At 45.2% G+C, this 19,976-nt stretch overlaps 1 protein-coding gene across 2 annotated transcripts in view; it reads right to left on the minus strand.

Moving 5' to 3' along the window:
• The window catches only part of LAMB1 (laminin subunit beta 1), a 143,066-nt gene that overhangs the window by 58,596 nt on the left and 64,494 nt on the right, over positions 1-19,976 (minus strand). For both annotated transcript variants that reach the window (XM_033958478.1, XM_033958479.1), the window contains exons 19-23: positions 16,853-17,084; positions 15,440-15,603; positions 11,300-11,524; positions 3,173-3,390; positions 885-981 (exon numbers count right to left, since the gene is read on the minus strand). In XM_033958478.1, coding sequence (XP_033814369.1) covers positions 885-981; positions 3,173-3,390; positions 11,300-11,524; positions 15,440-15,603; positions 16,853-17,084 — 936 coding nt within the window. The remainder of the gene's footprint in view (positions 1-884; positions 982-3,172; positions 3,391-11,299; positions 11,525-15,439; positions 15,604-16,852; positions 17,085-19,976) is intronic.

The following is a 19,976-nucleotide window of genomic DNA, read 5'->3' on the forward strand; positions in this document are numbered from 1 at the left end:
TGTCTCCCTCTCCTTCACATTGTGCCAGATGCCGTTGTCCTAACTTATGACTCTCACACAAATATCTGTCCCAGTCTGTGGGACAAATCCAGCCAGTCTGGTTTTCAAAATACCTCCAATAAATAAGTAGGAAACACATTTGCATATAATGGAGGCACTGCAGGCACGCATTTTCATTGTTCATATCCTGGACACTAGTCTGGCTGCTACAGCACATCAGATGTATTCTCCTTCCTTTTGACTGCAGCTGCTTCACAAACTTGAGAAAAAGCAGGGCACCCCTATAGCCCTCACAGCTAATGGCTCCATATTTCCTGTAATAGCAGGCAGCTACAAGTTCACATCCTCGGAGAACAATGCAATGCCTTCACATCCCGGAGATACAAGTTAAGAATGACTTTCAGTGTGCTGAGGCTCTGGAAACATCCCGGAGGAAGCATTTTCAGCATTTCTGTATGGGGAGGGGACGGAGAACTTGCTCCAGTCTCTTGAATATCTGAGTTCAAAAGTGGGCTTAAAAAAAGCTCATATGCTGCCTACCTATTGCTGCTGTGGAATATAAGAACGTAAGAGCTGCTATATTGGGACAAGCCCAGTATCCTGTTTCCAATAGTGGCCAACCCAGGTCCCAAGTACCTGACAAGATATAAATTAGCCATATGTCTGGGCAACAACTCCCCTTCTGTGGTCTAGGTGACAGTGTGAGAGACCAGGACAGAAAGACTGTGGATCAGGGTTCAAGGCATAGAAGAAAAGCATCACCCTAAAGAGACAGTCCCTGCTTTGCACATCTTAACTCAGCATTTTCTCCCTTGCTTGAGTGTTTGCAGTAATTACTTTCTGACTTTTCCCAAGTGATTTAAAACAGCGCATCAGGGACTTACCTCGACATTCCACATTAGGGTCACCCCAGTAAAACTCCTGGCAATCACTGCAGGTTCTCCCTCCAAAGCCAGGCATACACCGACACTGCCCAGTGAACTGCCAAAATATGAAGAAAACATTCAGACATCCTAGTACTCAGTACGCATTCTGTAATAAGGACCAAATATTTGACCTGTGGATAACTCGTCTTTCAAATTTGTAAAGAACACAGAAAAAATAATTTAGCATAAGGATACAATTAAGCAAAATCTTACTCAATGGTAGGTCAAGAATTATAAATGCTATAGAATAGGTTGGTGACAGTTAGTCCAGCAGGATAAAATCATAATATCCCTTTTAACATGTTGAAAATGCTTCTTATTTGGTCTCTCACCATAGGCACAGTTTGCTTGTTTAGATCAGTGGTTCCCAACCCTGTCCTGGAGGACCACCAGCCCAATCGGGTTTTCAGGCTAGCCCTAATGAATATGCATGAGAGAGATTTGCATATAATGGAAGTGACAGGCATGCAAATCTGCTCCATGCATATTCATTAGGGCCAATAACAGCATGGTGAGTGGGTTTCTTCCCCTCCTTCTAGGTTGGCATGGATGGGTGAGAAGATCTTGCAACTTCTCTCAGGACCATCCCAAACTGGAAATGAGTCCTGTGCAACATGCCCCCTTGAGCTCCTATCCTGTCCACAGCCAATCAGGGAAGGCAATGGACTGGACACAATTTTGGAGCCGTGGCTGCATTGCCCACACGTAGCATGCTACAACCCTGATTTCTCTCCCCCTTTCCTTCCACCCTGGGCTCAGTTTTACCAGCCTCAACTTTTGCACCTGTTCACCTGCAACAGAACAATTTAATGAACTATTTTCAAACCTTCATTTTTCCTGATTTTCTGTTATTTTCTTCCTTAATCATTTTTTTAATTTTTTTTCTGCGTTCTTTCTTTTCTATTTTCATTTCTCTGGCTATTCTTAATTTATTCAATTTCCACATTTCCTGTACCCTTTTGATTTTACATCTCCTGCCTCTTTCGAATTCTGTTTTTTTTCTCTACTAAATTTTTCCTCCTTGCTGCTTTTTATTTCATTCCTAGGCCTCATTTCTTGTGCTTCTCTTTATTCTTTCTATACTCTTTCATTCTCCTCCCTTCCTTCCCTTGCTCCTCTCCTCCTTCCCTTGCACAGACCCTTGCTCCTCTCCTCCTTCCCAGCATTCCTCTTCCTCCAGAACTCACCCTTTCCTTCTCATGCCTCCACCTACTCTTCCACTTGATTTCCCTTCTTCCTTCTCACACCTTCCCCTCATCACACTCCTTTCCCTTATCATGTTCTTCTCCTCTATTTCCTCCCATCTTCTACCTTCTCGTATCTGTCCCCTCCATCCTCCCCTTCCTTCTTTCTCTCCTATCCTTCCTTCTTTTCTTCCTCATTTACCTTCCCTTTCTGATTTCCCTTCTCTATAGGACTGCAGAAAGTTAGAGCATGCATAGTGGAGCCATCGAGTTCTGTCTCCTCCTATTTGCACACTTCCACTATGAAACATAAAATGCCCAAATAGATAGAAGAGGAGAGCTGTGTGGACTTGCATCTGTACTGCTGTGACTGGCGGAGAGTCTGAAGTCTGGTAGTTTCCCTTTCATGCTACTCGAGACTGTGGGGTGGGCTCAGCTAGTGCACAATCCCAAATAAAGTCCAGGATGATGAACCAGCCTACCAGTATGGTGAACCTTGAAGATTAGGAAACCCAAAGGTAAAAACCCAAGTACAAAACCTGTCAAATCTGGACATCTGGTAACCCTGCTTCGGAATCTTTCCCCTTTCTCCTATGCCCTTTCATTCCAGAGTTTCCTTATTGGAAGACTTACCTCATGTACATTTATGTCACATAGGTATTTAAACATCTCTACCTTGTGCTTTTCCTCCAAAGTATACATATTGAGAGATCTTGAAGTCTGTCCCCACATGCTTTACGATGAAGGCCACTGACCATTTTAGTAGCTGTCCTCAGGACTGACTCCATCCTGTTTATATCTTTTTGAAGGTGCGGCATCCAGAATTGTACACAATATTCTAAATGAGGTCTTAGCATAGTCCTATAGAGGGGTATCATCACTTTCTTTCTCCTGCTAGCCATTCCTCTCCCTATGCACCTCAAGCATCATTCAAGTTTTCACTTTCGCTTTTTCTACCTTTTGACCCTCCCAAAATGAACAAACAAAACAAAAAAACCAATAACAACCAATAAAGCTAAAAAAACGTATTAACTTCCAGACTCTGTAGACTAGCAATTTTACCTCATTACAAGAGGGCCCAAGAGAGCGAGCAGCGTCACAAGCACAAGGTTCGCATCCTGTCCCGCTGGCCAATTTCCACGTATGTGGTGCACAGCGATCACAGCTCTGGCCAACAACATTTGGCAGACATGGACACTGGCCCGTGCTTTGGTTGCACTGGCAGTCATCCTCTTCAATACAGTGTTCATGGGCTGTGCCCAGGTAATTGCAGACACACTCTGAAACAGAAGAACAAGAGTTGCTTTCTACCAGTTTACTCGTGCAGAAACCGCAAATGAGAAACTCGTGCAGTGATAAAAGTTCTCACACAAAATAGAGGAATGGGACATGTGATTCCAGGCCTCAGGAGTCACAAGCAGGCCTATTTTTTCAGGATATCCACGAAGAGGCTCTAATTTCATAATTATAAAGCACTTTACTTGTGCAAAATGGCTCTTATAAAATTGTGGTGGGATTCATTATGTAATTCTCTATAGCTTGTCTAAAGTTAGGCGCTGGGATGATATAATAATAATAATATTTCTTTTTAGTCACATGGTTGCAGAAACAGTGGCATACCTAGCATACGTGACACCCGGGGCCCATCATTTTTTGGCACCCCCCATCTGTACGAAAAACATGATTTTTAGTAGCAAGCCACACGTCACACATGAGTACCTAGGAAAAGGCAGCATCTTACATACTGCAGTGAGCAGTACAACATCAATACGGTCATAGTCAGTCGACTTCTAGGCGGTTCACGTCGAAAGAAGGCTGGATATTTAGCGAATTACAAATGCATGAGGGGAATGTTACAGAAGAAAAGGGTTGTAGGGGAGGGAAAGTAAGGGGGGGTGAAAGGGGGGGGGAAGTGAGAGGGGCAGGAATTGCCTGAAGATTGCTTAGGGTTTGAAGGGGGGATAAAAGCGTAGAGCGTGCGGATTGGTCTGTTCAGGTGATGAATTTGTCAAACAGAGTGGTTTTGATAGATTTTCGGAATGTGTTGTAGGTCTGTAGTTTCCCAGCCAGGATTGTTATCTGTTAGCTTGGAACATGAATGTTCTGTCAAGGTAGGATTTGTATTTGCAGCCAGTAATTTTAGGATAGGCGAAGATGTTTGCTAAGCGTGAATTTTATAATCGGCAATTACACGTGTAAGAATACTAACGTCAGTCCTGACGTTACATATCTAATTTTAGGCGTGAGTATGTGCTAGCTCAAAGCCTGATTATAAATGCTCACGCTTAATTGCTGCGAGTTAGATGCATAACTGATAGAATTCTTATCTAATTGCTGGGCACGCCCCTGGTCCATTTATACTCCCAGTATAGCTCTCACGAGAATGCTACATAAATACATCTCACATCGTTACCACCAAAACAATGGAATGCGAGATTTGCTGCAACAGTGCTAGTATATAAGTGCCGCATGGTACCAGAACCAGAACCCTTCCTTAGCCCTCTTTTGGTCAGGGGGAGAAGAATCCTGCCTCTCAGTCAACATTTCTTTCAATACATATAATTCATTCTTTCTTCTCAAAGAATTCTAACCTGCTAAATCACTAGATTGTAAAATATTATCAAAAGTATATATGCTAAATAAACAAAAACTGACTCACATCAATAATCAATTATAATGAGGTAACATAAGATTACTGATGCGAGTCAGTTTTTGTTTATTTAGGTACATATCCATGGAAGGGTGGGGGGGGATTTTTTCTGTCTTAGTTTTGTTTTTGGGTACTTATATTTGGGGGTGGGTGAATGGATGGGAAGATCCACGTGGGATCCCTACGTGGGTCGAGCAGCACTCAGACTTAATGGGGTGGGTCAATAGAGTGGGCAGACTTGATGGGCTGTAGCCCTTTTCTGCCGTCATCTTTCTATGTTTCTATATCAGTAATTAGAATAGGGTATGTTTTTTTGTGGTAATCTATGTTTTGGTGTTTTATCAAATAATCATTGGGTGGGTGGGGGAAATGATTGATTAAAAACATGTGTAAGTTGAATGTGCTTTTATTGTATTATTATATGTTACATTTGTTGTATTGCACTAATGAAGTTTTGAAAATCAATAAAGAATAAAAAAAAAAAAAAGTATATATGCTATTTCGGTATATGCTCAGAGACCTGGAGACTATGTGAAGTCCCATTGATCAATCATTGCATATATACTGAAAAACATTTGATACCCTGGTGCAGTCTCAAAATTCAAAAAGTATATAACGAAAAACTTATCTTCAGTGTCAGTGTCAAGCTTGTAGGGTCCCAACATGGACCATGCTTCATTTTATTCTTCATGATCCATGTCAGGACCCTACAAGTCAGACACTAAAGACAATTTTTTCTTTACATACAGTACTTTTTGAATTTTGAGACTGCACCAGTGTATCAAACATTTTCCAGTATATATGCAATGATTGGTCAATGGGAGTTCGAGATAAATAACTCACACAATCTCCGGGACTCTGAGCATATATTGAAATAACATATTTATGAGTACTTTTGATAATATTTTACAATCTAGTGATTTAGCATGTTAGAATTCTTTGAGAAGAAGGGGTGAATTATATGTATTCTTCATTGCAAGTTCCCTTCTGATATATAGGCAGTCCTCGGTTTAAGAACACCCAACTTATGTCAAACTCGTACTTACAAATGGGGGTCCTGCCTCTCTCTTCCTGTGTCCTCCTTTCCTGTCCAAATGTGACCCTCATCCTCCCTTCTGTGACCCAATGCACCCCTTGTCATCTTTCCCTCCATTTTGTGTCCCAAATTTGTGCTGCTCGCGGGTGTTTACCTCCTTAGCTGGCTCCCTTCTCCCATCGCAGTTCTCTTTGCAAAGCCATGGTCGCAGTTCCTGCATGCGGCTGACTCGGCAGCCTGACCCTTCGTGCCTCCCGCGGGTATTTACCTCCTCTGGCTGGCTCTCTTCTCCCAGTGGCACTTCTCTTTGCGAACCCGCAGCTGACCCGGAAGCAGAAGGCTTCCGGGTCAGCCGCAAGCCACATGTAGGAACCAGCAGCTGCGGCTTCACAAAGAGAAGTGCCTCTAGAAGGCGAGAGCTGGCCAGAGGAGGTACACACCCGCGGAAGGCATGAAGGTTCAGGCTGCTGGGTCAGCCACATGCAGGAACTGCGGCCGCAGCTTTGCAAAGAGAACTGCGAGGAGGGAGCTGGCCTGAGGAAGCAAACACCCACAGGAGGCATGAATTTGGGACGCAGAATGGAGGGAAAGACGATGAGGGGCACATTGGGTCACAGAAGTGAGGAGAAAGGTCGCGTTTGGACAGGAAGGGAGGAAGAAGGGGCGCATTAGCACATGAAGGGAGAAGCAGGGTTGCATTGGGACACAGACGGGAGGGAGGGAGCACAAACTTCGCACAAAGGATGGAAGGAGGGAAGAAAGGAGGGAGAGAGCATGGAGGGAGTGAGGGAGATTCTGAGGTGGGGGAGGAAATAGAAAGGGAGAATTGTTAGGCATGGATGTCTGAGTGACAGGGAAAGAGAAACAGTGCACATGGGGAAATGAAGAAATAGAAATTGTTGGGCATAGGGAGAAAGAAATATTGGACACGGGGTCAGATTCACTAACCTGCCCGATAGGCCCGATCTGGGCAGGTCCGACAAATTCAGGAAAGTAAAATATGCAAATGGAGGCGATCAGAGGAACGCCCCCATCTACCTGCATGGATCGCGCATGTGCGATCCACATGCATGCCCATCGAAGCCGCAATCTTTTTTTTTTTTTTTTTTTAGTAGTTTTGAGCCCTGCGAGCCTGTGGTTTTAACCCACTTTAAAACCACGGGTTAAAACCATGGGCTCGCAGGGCAGGGAAGAGCAGTGCAGAGCGGCAGGACTTCGAGGCAGAGAGCAGGAGATTTGTGCTTGAGTTGGGGCAGAGAGCAGGATATACAGTCGGAAACCACTGAACGACTGGTCCCCAGCAGTCGCTTTTGGAGCTGATCGGCCAGCCTAGTCAGAACGGATTGACTGTGTTGTGAATCGCTGCCTTCCCTACTTTTGAATGTCCCTCCCCTCATTTGCATGCGCGGATCGGAGGATGGTTGGCAGAGATGTAAGTGAATCGGGCCGGAGGGGAATTTGGTTACTAAGGGGTCGCAAACCGATCGGTACACGATTGGTTTGCTTTGTGAATCTAGCCCATGGTGGTGGGAGAGACGTGAAGTACAGATGATTGGTGAAGAGAAAGATGAGAGGGAGAAATGTTGGGTGTGGTGGTGGAGAGGGATCAGTGGGATGGATGAAAAACAAAAGTAAGTGTAAACCTCCTATTTAAACTACAGTACTTTGCTTTGAGGACTGTTTCTTTAATGTTTTATAGCTGGTGTACTGTACAGGATCGGAGTTACATACAAATTCAACTTAAGAACGGTTTAAAAAACGGAACTCGTTCTTAACCCGGGGACTGCCTGTACATAGGTATTATCCCCTTGTTTAGTGACTTGGTCAGTTAACATTTCTGACAAAGGCATGTCCATTTATTATTGATTAAAAAGGACAAGCAAAGTTAAACAGAGAGCGTTAGTGATTCTTGCTGTTCCTATATTCACATATTTTTTTTTATGTTTGCTAAGCAATGTTACAAATATGAAATTGTCATCATTAAGATCTAGGTCAGACAAGGTACAAATGCTCAGCAGAGTTCAATATTGGAGCGCGGATGGCTCACTGCAGAAGCAATAACCAGGCCAGACAGAAAAAGAACCCTTAATATCTGCGACTTCGTCAAGAAGCCATTTCCGCCAAGGCCCCTGGAATTCAGTCCTGCTGTTCTTCGGCAGCAGATGGATGGCTGGGTAAACAAGAGGCTTAGCCTGGGTGCTTCAAAGCGCAGGAAAGGCACCAGTCTGATCTCCTGATAAGGGGAAAAAAAACAAACAACCCCCTCCTCCACCATTACCCCCAAGGAATGTGCAAAAGAGCTTTAAAAACAAACAAAAACCATCCCTTAGAAATACAGGAGGGCTTGCCCTCACTGTGCTGACAGAAGAACAAAGGAGACAAAGACCACAAGAGACAGCAGACACCTTCTTGCTTCCCAATATTTAAGGGGGAGGTCCTGAAATGCTGCAAACAGTGAATCTCCATCATGTTCCTTTCCATGTCCCCAAGGCATTTTTTAATGGAATCACTTATATTTGCAATATGTCTATTCAAAGCATCTTTACCAAATCAGACAAGGAATGTCAAAACAAAGGAGAGGACTTTTCACAAAAAAGCTTCTCTTTTTAAATCACTACTACAAATAATTCTATTTTGAGACACGTGCTTTTTCACATATTTATGAAAGAGCTGGAAAGGGAATGGCAAGTGAAGTGATTACATTTGCAAATAAAAAAGTATTAAAATTGTGAAACGTTGCAAAGGAATTTTAATTTACCAGTCAATATTCAGTCGGTGGTGGTCAGCATTTTTTAAATGCTGATCACTGCAGGCAGAATTAGGCCCAGATATTCAATGTCAGGACATGTATAGGTACATGCATTGAATACTCATGGCCATGAATACTGGCCAGGACCTGCATATGGAAAAGCAGATGCCCTCCCCACCTCCAGCCCTCCCGTCCTTCTAGGAAGACAGAGGCAGAGATTTCTTATATGGGAAAGGGGACGGGACTTGACTCCTGCCTTTCTGTGGTTACAATCAAAGTGGTTTACTTATTATATCCAGGAACTTATTTTGTACCTGGGGCAATGGTTCCCCATGTACTCAAGTGACTACACTCAAAAGTTTTACCTTTGCCTTGACGCAGTATTGAACGTACTCAAGCACCCCCCCCCCCAAAAAAAGGGGGGTGGGGTCTAAAAAATTTTTGTTTTCCTGATTATTATTTTTTATCCTTGTCAAATGAATGCCATTAAGAGTGCATACTTTTCATAGAGGGCACACCATCTGCACATCCCCCAGATTTTATAAAGGTCTCCCACATTTGCACATCACAATTTGGATGCAGTTCTGAAATGCATCCACAGCTTAATTGGCTAATGAGCCAATTAATGGGAATTACTGGGCATTAGAAATCAATTATGGACATTAAATGGTGCCAATTAGAACTTGGGCACACATCTGGCTGTGTGCAATTCTATAACACTGGGTGCCCAAATCCCATAGTGCACAATCCAAAAGGGCGTGTGGCCATGGGAGCAGCAGGTCAGGGGAGTTTATTTATTTATTCAGTTTTCTATGCCATTCTCCCAGGGGAGTTCAGAACGGTTTACATGAATTTATTCAGGTACTCAAGCATTTTTCCTTGGCTGTCCTGGTGGGCTCCCAATCTATCTAATGTACCTTGAGCAATGGGGGGGGGATTAAGTGACTTGTCCAGGGTCTCAAGGAGCAGCATGGGTTTGAACCACTGTGCCACTCTAGAAATCAAAGCGTAGTAAAAGTGAGCCATAGGACAATCAAGCCATTGTGACATCACTGATGAGGTTGGCTCTTAGGCATTGGTGGAATGAGGCATTATGACATCACAATACCAGCTCTGGTTATCAGAGGCTGAAACCTTTCACACTATTTATTAAATTTTCTATGCCATTCTCCCAGGGGAGTTCAGAACGGTTTACATGAATTTATTCAGGTACTCAAGCATTTTTCCCTGGCTGTCTTGGCGGGCTCAACATTCTATCTGGGGCAATGGGGGGATTAAGTGACTTGCCTGGGGTCACAAGGAGCAGCGTGAGTTTGAACCCACAACCTCAGGGTGCTGAGGCTGTGACTTAGCCACCACGCCATACTCTTCCAAAAATTTACACAGTGTTAAACAATACCTGGTTTCAGAAGGTGTAAGTACTGGTGCCCAAATTTGGGTGGGGAAGCAGTGCTATGCGCTAATCTATAACAGGCATTCAGCCCAGAACAATCTTTGTAGAAAAGCACTCTTGATTTTTTCTGGCAGAGATTTTTGAGCATCAGTTATTGTGGATGTAGGAGTGGCCTAGTGATTAGAGCTGCTGCCTCAGCACCCTGAGGTTGTGAGTTCAATCCCAGCACCACTCCTTGTGACCCTGGGCAAGTCACTTAACCCTCCATTGACCCAGGTACCATAGTCAGATTCTGAGCCAACCAGGACAGATAGGGAAAATACTTAGAATTCCTGATTACTATTCAATATAAACTGCTTAGGATATAAGTAGCATGTACTGTAAATAACACTGAATCTGGCCATATTGCACCCTTTTTCCCTAGGGCAGGGAGGGGTAGGCAATTCCGGTGCTCGAGAGCCAGAGCCAGGTCAGGTTTTCAGGATATCCACAATGAATATGTATGAGAGATGGATTTGCATGCACTGCCTCCTTGAGATGCAAATTATCTCGTGCATATTTATTGTGGATATCCTGAAAACCTGGCCTGGCTCTGGCTCTCAAAGACTGGAATTGCCTACCCCTGGTATAGGCTAAATGAGGACGGCATGGCCTAGAGGTTAGAACAACAGCCTCAGAACCCTGCGGTTGTGGGTTCAAATCCCATGCTGCTCCCTGTGACCTTGGGCAAGTCACTCAATCCCCCACTGCCCCAGGTACGTTAGATAGATTGTGAGCCCATCAGGACAGATAGGGAAAAATGCTTGAGTATCTGATTGTAAACCACTTAGATTACCTTGATAGGCGGTATATAAATAAATAAATAACTGCTGTGTTAATGGTAAGGCCCAGAGCGCTCCCGTTCCCCTCCCCAAAATATTATTTTCCTTGTTAGCTGCTTAATAAGGCAGTTAGAGTGACCTAGCAGTTAATGTGGCGCCTTGCTGTTAGAATGCTAAAACCCATGTTAAACCACTACTGCAGCTTAACGAGCAAGTCAGGTTGTGGGAGGGTGTGGTGGAGTGGTTAGAGCTACAGCCTCGGCACCCTGAGGTTGTGGGTTCAAATCCTGCACTGTTCCTTGTGACCCTGGGCAAACCACTTAATCCCCATTGCCCTAGGTACATTAGATAGAGTGGGAGCCTGCCAGGACAGTTAGGGAAAAATGCTTGAGTACCTGAATAATTTGTAATCCGCATAGATTTGTAGGCTATGCAGAATATAAATTATTAAAAAAACAAAACAAAAACAAAAGTCCTTAAGAGTTCTCAAAGGGAAAACCATGAGAAGAATTAAAAATTTAACAAGATGCAGTCTCTTACTTCTGCAGTCCTGCTGCAGAGCGTTTCCATAATAGCCAAGCTGGCACTGCTGACAGCGCTCCCCCTTGGTGTGGTACAGGCACTTCAGACATATCCCCGAATGCTTGTCACAGGCTTCTGGATCAGTGATGTCAATGTTGTTGTTGCACTGGCACTGCTGACAAATTCCGCCAATCTCCCCAGGGTTTCCAAAGAACCCCGAAGCACATTCATCGCACCGGATACCTAAAGACAGGAAGAAAAAAAAAAAAAAAAAAAAGACCCATATATACACCTCATCAAGTCCAACAACAGACTACATTTGGAGGTCCATCCAGATGCATAAATATAAGCAAATTCCCCTTGAGAAATATGATAATTCGGGTGAACTTATCATGAGTTATAAAGTAGAATTGTTTACCTGTAACAGGGATTCTCTGCAGACAGCTAGAAAATACAGGCGCACACTTGGATGGCAACACCAAGAGTGTGTCGTTTCAGTGAAAATACAACCTCATCTTCAGGGGTGGGTGGGTAATATTCAGTTCACAGTGATTAGCAGCTTGTAAGCTTCACATGACCGTGGTGATAATCAGTTTGTAAGCCACGGACTAAATGGCATTGAACATCTGAGTATGTGCACTGACTTGAAAGTTAACTGGGCACCAGCCTGTTAACTTGGCGCATAAAAGATAGGACGGCCCTTTTTCTGTTACCAACCTTATGCACTTACTCAGCCTCTAACTAAGTAAGTTACGGCTCTGCCCAAGCTCCATTCCGGACTGCTCCAACCTAGCCAGTTAGGAAATGGATGGTGAGCAGAGAAAACTGGGTAGAACCGCTAAATATCAGTAGTGGGCCAGCTCAGGGGAGTTTAATTGGGCTTGAGACTCTCCTTGCTCATTTAAATACTGTATTTTTCGCTCCAGAAGATGCACTTTTTCCACCCCCACCCATTACCTTATTTAGCAGTCCTGCTCTTCCCTCCGGCTCACTCCCAAAGATGCTGAATGGATGCCGTCAGTTCTCGTGAGAACTGACAGCAGCCATTCACGCAGCGGTTTGGTGCAAGGTAGGCGCGCGCAAAGCTTGCGCCTGCCTTTTGCGCAGCTGCAGCAGCTTCGGGAGTCGGCTAGAGGGAAGGGCAGGATAGCTGGAGGAGCTAAATAAGGTAACGGGGGGGGGGGGGAGTGGGGGAAGGAGGGAGGTATTTGCAAAATCCAAAATAAGCAGACGGATTTGGAAAATCATCAGCAAAGAAATAATGTGCAAGTTCTGGTTATCTCTGAACGTGAAACTAAGTATGCTTTTCAAATAATGAAGGACCCCTTCTATCTTGTTGTTCCAGGTTGTAAATAAAGAGATTAGATTACAGAGAACATACAGATCCACAGGAAGGCTACATTCTCAAACCCGTACTAAATGTACTATAATTGTTTGCTTCCATAGCTGTGGTGATGACAACCTTTATATTGATGGTCTGAGATAAAGCCCCTCTTTTCTTTGGAGAGGCAGAAATTAATATTTTTGTGGATATCTCCCAATTGCAGAAATGACTGCTGAGAGATAATGGAATCAAGTATAGATGGGGCTTCCCCTTCACCCTAGTATTTATTATGGCAAGGTAAGCTGAGGAAGAAATGGAGCAGGCAGCTAAATCGGGATCTGCATTGACCCCCTTCACATGAACACTCTTCCCCCTCAAGAACCAGAATGATGACCCTCATCTGCCAGAAAGTCTCCCATGGTTGAAAGAAAGTTCATATGTCCTTAGCCAAGCCGGAAGCTAAGAAAATGGATCTTGCTGCCAATTCTTGATGAGGCTTTACACTTTGACACTAGACTGCTTGCTGAAAGGATTTTCTGTTGCAAAGAGAACTGACGGCAGCGGTGCGGGACAAGGCAGGCGCGCGAAAAGGGCACCACCGCCCTGAGCGCCTCTCACCCTCGCTAAGCCACTGAGTGTGCTGCTGAGAAGTTCTTTACACCTTCCATTGTCACTGGGTTTGCTGAAGGTACAAGTTCTGTTATTGTTGTTTTTAAATTTTTAGGGCCTGATATTCATAAGAACAGCCTTACTGGGTCAGACCAAAGGTCCACCAAGCCCACTAGCCTGTTCTCACGGTGGCCAATCCAGTCCCTAGCACCTGGCCAAAATCCAAGGAGTAGCAACATTCCATGCAGAATCCCAAAGAATAGCAAGATTCCAGACAGAATCTCAAACAGTAACAAGGTTCCATGCAGAAGATTCCAGACAGAATCTCAAACAATAACAAGGTTCCATGTAGAATCCCAGAGTAGCAACATTTCATGCTACTGATCCAGGGTAAGCAATGGCTTCTCCCATGTCTTTCTCAATAACAGACTATGGACTTTTCCTCCAGGAAATTGTCCAAACCTTTCTTAAAACCGACCACGCTATCCGCTCTTAAATCAGAGGGATTTAACCAGACAGGAGAGGCTCCTGCCCAATTAAACTCCGTTGAGATGGCCAGCCATCGATATTTAGTACCACTTAACTGAATAGTGCAGCTCAATATTGGCTCTAAGTCCTGGATTCTCAAAATAGTGCCGGAATGTGTCGACGCCTGAAAAAAAACAACACAGGTCGCATGTCACTCAAACTATGGAGCCATTTTGAGAATCACAGTCTGTGTAGAAGTTAGGCGCTGGAAATGTAGGCCAGGGTTTTATAGGCCTACTTTTCTGGCACCTAGCTTCGACATAGAATCATGATTAGGCGGTGCCCCATAATCACACCTCTTTTTATGTTCGGCGCTGGTATGCATCTGCATATATGCGATTCAGGTGCCTACTTTTTTTTTTCCTTAATTACTTTTTAATTGATTTTTAACAGCGCGGATTAGCGGTATATAAGAAATAAAATTACATTACATTACTTAACATAGGCGCTGTTCAGGCACCTACCAGCGCCTTCCGAATGGCGCCATTTTGAAAATTCGAGCCTAACTGCCTGAGCTGAAACCAGCTCTGCTGTGGGTGGTCTGGAGGCGGAGTCAGTAGTTATGTGATGTTCAACAATTAAGGCAAGATGTACAAAGCTCCAGCAACCCAGTAGAAAACACTGGGTTGGGAGCGATTTTGATTTGCCAGGCTATGCTCAGCACAAATAACATGAAAATCATTGTACACTATTTGTGCTGAGTACCCCGGTAAAAGGGGAAGGAACTGTGCCTGGCGCTTGTGTTCAAGCCCAGTATAGTTCCTGATCACTGAGCTCTCGAGCAAGCTACTGGTAGCTCCAAACCTGCCTGAAAACTTTACACGGTAGGAGGTGAACATTCCCTGCTGTGCATTACAAGGAGTGTTCATTTTAATACTAATAAGCTCGTTGCAATGCATTTGCATAGGATTCTCAGTGGCTACTGCGATTGGTATTAACCCCTGAGAACCCTGAGCTGCCTTGCAAGTAAGACTGGCTACAACCAGTCTTCCACGACAAACTTTTGAGCATTAACACCTTAATGGTGTCAGGTCAAAAGCACGCCGGGACAAAGGCGTGCCCAGACAATTGAGCGCAGCGCGGAGGCGCGGGGGGGGAACCCCCCACTTTACTTAATAGACATCGCGCCGGCGTTATGGGGGGTTTGGGGGGTTGTAACCCTCCACATTTTACTGAAAACTTAACTTTTTCCCTGTTTTTAGGGAAAAAGTTCAGTTTACAGTAAAATGTGGAGGGTTACAACCCCCCAAACCCCCCATAACGCCCGCGCGATGTCTATTAAGTAAACTGGGGGGGGTTCCCCAACAAAACCCCCCGTCGGAGCCCCTAAAAACTGTAATTTTGTGCGGCGCGTGCCTCCGCGCTGCGCTCAATTGTCGGCGCGCGCTTTTGTCTTTCGCGCCGTTGTGTATGAACCCACCTTAATTGGATAAGGTAACCAAGTGAACAAGACCACAAAAAACACAGTCCTATATTTGGTTTCACTTATTCGGTTAAAGGTTCAATATTGGTCCTTAACTAGATAAGTGCAGTCTGACTACAAATACCGAGATATTTAATGCCAGTCCAGCACTAAATATCCAAGCATAAAGCTGGCGGAAACCAGAAGACGGCTGTCGGCTCAACACTGACCCTAAGAAGCTAACATAGGAGGTGACTTTAGCAGTACTTTGTGTTGCTTTCTGTGTGTACATTACCTGTGTATCCAAAGTTACAGGAACAGATCACCTGCATAGTGACAGGATCCTGGTAACAGCCGCTTGCAAACTGCCGTCCACTTCCTGGGCCATCGGGACAAGGGCAAGGTCGGCAGTGATCTCCCGACCCCAGTGTAGGATCTCCATAGTATCCAGCAAAACATCTGTGCTCAAATACAAAAATTATACTCTAGTCACACATACACACAGAAAAAAAAAAAAAAAATAGGGAGAAGAGCTGTATTTGAACAAGAAGAGTCTATTATTTTTAACCAACAAATATTGTTATTTCCAAATAGCTCTCCACCCAAGAACCTCTCTCCCTTCCCCGCGCTGCTTTTCTCCTCTCCTTTCCTGCTCAGTTTTTGAGAAACAAAAACATCAGAGCTTCATGTTTTTTTGTTCAACGGTGTGAATGGGACTATCACATTTTGTAAATTTGGCCTAGCTGCATCATTTAAACAAATGCAACCATCTGAACCTGTGGTTAACATGCTATTCCTGGGGAAATTCTGCGCAAAAATGTTAGAATTGCAATTGTTAATAAAGACTAGTAAAAATACATTTAACCCCCCCAAACAAACAAAAACTCCCCACTTTACAGTGACAACCCCCCCCCCACACACACACACACATACAATATTTAAAAATTTTGCATAATTCCGAAAAGAAATCAAAACTCTGCTTTTCAAAAAAACTATACAACCTTCTTATTCCCTACTCTCGCTTCCTCCACCTTCCACACAAACTACCAGCTAATCTCCCCCTTCTACTTGTATACCCCCTCTGACCCTATCATGAAACCAACCCTAAACCTCTTCCTCCCTTCTATTCAACACCCTTACTCTGTAATTCCCTTGCATCCACTATATAAGTGTCCCCTGCATCTACTATGTAATCATCCCCAAAAAGGCAACTTCTTGGCAATGTCCAGCTACTTTATGCTGTAAATTGTAACTTCCTGGAAATGTCCAGCTACCTTATACTGTTATTTGTAATTCCTGAAAATGTCCAGCTATCTTACTCTGTAATCCGCTTAGAACTGCAAGGTACAGGCGAAATAGAAGTCACTAATGTAATGTAATGTAATTCATATGCAATTTTTTTTGTGCGTAATTGCCCCATCAAAAGGCCTAGCTCCTCCCAGCCCCAGGCTTTGTCTGCCCAGCCCCCACCAGGACAGATAGGGAAAAATGCTTGACCACTTATGCTATAAGTGGTATATAAATAAATAAATAAATTTCTAGGATAAGCAGCATAAAATCTGTTTTACTCGTTTGGGTCTTGCCAGGTGCCTGTGACCTGGATTGGCCACTGGGCTTGATGGATCTTCTGTCTGTCTCAGTATGGCAACTCTTTATGTTCTTATGAAATGCAAATCTTCAAACCACTATTAGTAAAATGAGCTTTTACCTCTCACAGTTATGCCCGTCTGTGTAATCTCTACAGTTCAGGCACGCGCCGGTAATGGGATCACAATCGTCATCATGGCCATTACACTGACACTCTCGGCAGTTAGGAAATCCCCAATGAGCAGGCAAGCATCTGTCGCACTGTCTACCATAGGCCCCATGAACACAGGGGCACTGACCAGTCTCAGGATGGCAGAAAGAATGTGCTGAGCCTTGCAGATTGCACTCACAAGCTAAGGACAGATTAAAGAGAAACAATAATTCTTCTTTCATACAACGTCATCAAAAAACGACATAGGACTGGATATACAGGGTGGGTCACGAAAAAGTAGCCCCCCCTCTAGTACTGGTGCCAGAAAGATGGTGTTCTCCCCGGAACAGCGAATAGTAATTGTGGAACCACTTTCACCATCTGTTGTAAGTGAAAAAAACCCCAAAAACAATCCACATGCTTGTTCATCTTGTCATAAGGTTACCAGACTTTCCGGAACTAAAATCCGGACTCATGGCCCCGCCCCCCAGCCCCATCCAGTTCTGCCAGAGTCACACCCCATTCTGCACCCCACCCCCAGCCTGTTCATTGTCGAGAGGGCATTTGCGCATGCACTGGTGTGACGCGATGACGTCCCACGCGTGAACATGTCACCGCGTTGCATCCCCGCATGCGCAGATGACGTCCCGACGTTGCTCCTAGCTGGAAGCTTTTCAAAACCCGGACAAAGTGACGGGTGTCCGGACATGTCTCAGGAAATCCGGACATCTGGTAACCTTATCTCGTCACACTATCGCCGGAGGTGGGCTACTTTTCCGTGGCCCACCCTCTATAATGGATTCAAACGCCAAGTGAAAAAGAGAGATAGAAAAGGTGCTGGCTTGGACTTAATCCTGCTCTCACCGAGACTGAGGGAGGCATAGCTTTGATTATCTGGGTTCCACCAAACTTATTTATTTATTTAAAAAACATTTCTACACTGCCTGAACATAGGTGGTTTCCAAAAAACATATAGGATCGTGGAGTCGGAGTCAGAAGCAATTTTGGCTGGAGTCAAAAGTCAGTTAAAACGTACTGACTCCAATTCCAGTTTCAAAATAATAAACTTACAGCATTACAATATATTGTAAATTTATCATTTTATAGTTATTGTTCAGGTTTTGTTTTTTTTTAGTTCAAGAAGTTTTATTGATTTTGTGAAGTACAATATGAAAAAACCAACAATATGAGTGTTCCAAAAGTGGAACACAGAGTAACAATGAACAGCAACAAATATATTTTGTGGTCTACTAATCCTAATTTTATAAATAAAGACATATCCAGTGTTTCTGTAATTACCGTATTTTCACGCATATAACGCGTGCGTTATACACGATTTTTACAAACCGTGCATAACCTTGCGCGTTATAGGCGTGAGCGCGTTTTACAATGTTTTTTTTACATAGTTCCCTCCCCCCCCCCGACGTCCGATTCACCCCCCCCACAGGACCGCTCGCACCCCCACAGCCTCCCCCCCCCCCATCATGGAGAAGCTCCTACCGTTCTCCTGCTGCTTCCTCTGCCGGCGGTCCCGGGCCTTCTGTGAGCCCTGCTCTGAAATGCTTCCTGTTCCGGCGGTCCTGGCCCTTCTGTGAGCCCTGCGTCTGCGCTGCTTCCTCTTCCGGCGGTCCCGCCCTTTCTAAAGGGCGGGACCGCCAGAAGATGAAGCAGCGCAGACGCAGGGCTCACAGAAGGGCCGGGACCGCCGGAACAGGAAACATTTCAGAGCAGGGCTCACAGAAGGCCCGGGACCGCTGGCAGAGGAAGCAGCAGGAGAACGGTAGGAGCTTCTCCATGATGAGGGGGGTGGGGAGGCTGTGGGGGTGCAAGCGGTCCTGCGGAGGGGGTGTGTGAATCGGGGGGGGGGGGGTGCGAGCGGTCCTGCGGGGTGAATCGGACGTCGGTGGGGTGGTGCGAGCGGTCCTGCGGGGTAAATCGGACGTCGGGGGGGGGGGGCATCAGGCTTTCAGGGTGGGGACAGGACTTCAAGGGGGAGAGGAGAGTCGGGGCGGGCCAGAGGAGAGTTGGGGCGGGCGAAAGGAGAGTTGGGGTGGCCAGAGGAGAGTCGGGGTGGGCGAAAGGAGAGTCGGGCGGCGACGGGAGAGTCGGGGCGGCATGCGCGGTATACGGGTGTGCGCGGTATATAAAAATTTATTTACATAAATTACAGTTTCCCGCGTGCTATACCCGTGTGCGCGTTTTACACGGGTGCGCGGTATATGAGTGAAAATACGGTAATCAAATTTCTCTTAGATATACTATTCCTAATAGAAGTCAGTGTCGGACAGTAGAAAAATAAAGGCATTGCAGTCAAAGGTTTGGGATGACAACTCCATAGCCCTGGTTAGAATCCACTTCACTAACCTTCAAAGAAACCTCTTCCTAATACCACAGTCAGTTGTACTCTGTTCTCTAATCCAGTGTTCTTCAACCACTGGTCCATGGACCAGTGCCGGTCCACAAAAATTTCCTGCCGGTCCATAGGTGCATCAGGCCCAAAACAGTGTTCTTCAACCGCCGGTTCGCGGTGCGATTGATGCAGCGTTATCTTCTGACCGGCTCCCTCTTACTCACTGACTCGGTGCACAAAGCCACAGGCAGCGGCTCCTAAGCACGTCCTTCGCCTGAACTGGAAGCCTTCTCTCTGATGTCAGAGGGAAGGCTTCCAGATGGCCCACGACTTAGCTCAGTGTTCTTCAACCACCGGTCTGCAGACCAATGCCAGTCCACAAAATAATTATTTTATTTCTGCCGGTCCATAGGTGTAAAAAGGTTGAAGAACACTGCTCTAATCCATCTTTTTCTCTACTTCCAGTGGATGATGGTACCCCTTGGAAAATATCACACATCTATGCTAAAGCCTGTCATTACCTTCCAACAGTGGCGTAGCGAGGGAGGGAGGCACCCGGGGTGGTGGCACCCGGCATTGCATCGCCATGCGCCCCCTACTCTTCCCTGCTGTTCGAGCACCACCACCAAATACCTCTTGAAATGTTTGCCAGTTCGAGCAGCATCTTCCACCTCTTGCTCGCATTGGCCTCAGCTTCCTTCTGACATCACATCCTGGTTCCGTGACCAGGAAGTGACATCAGAA

The sequence above is a fragment of the Geotrypetes seraphini genome, chromosome 9, assembly GCF_902459505.1.
Source record: "Geotrypetes seraphini chromosome 9, aGeoSer1.1, whole genome shotgun sequence".
Lineage (NCBI taxonomy): Eukaryota > Metazoa > Chordata > Amphibia > Gymnophiona > Dermophiidae > Geotrypetes > Geotrypetes seraphini.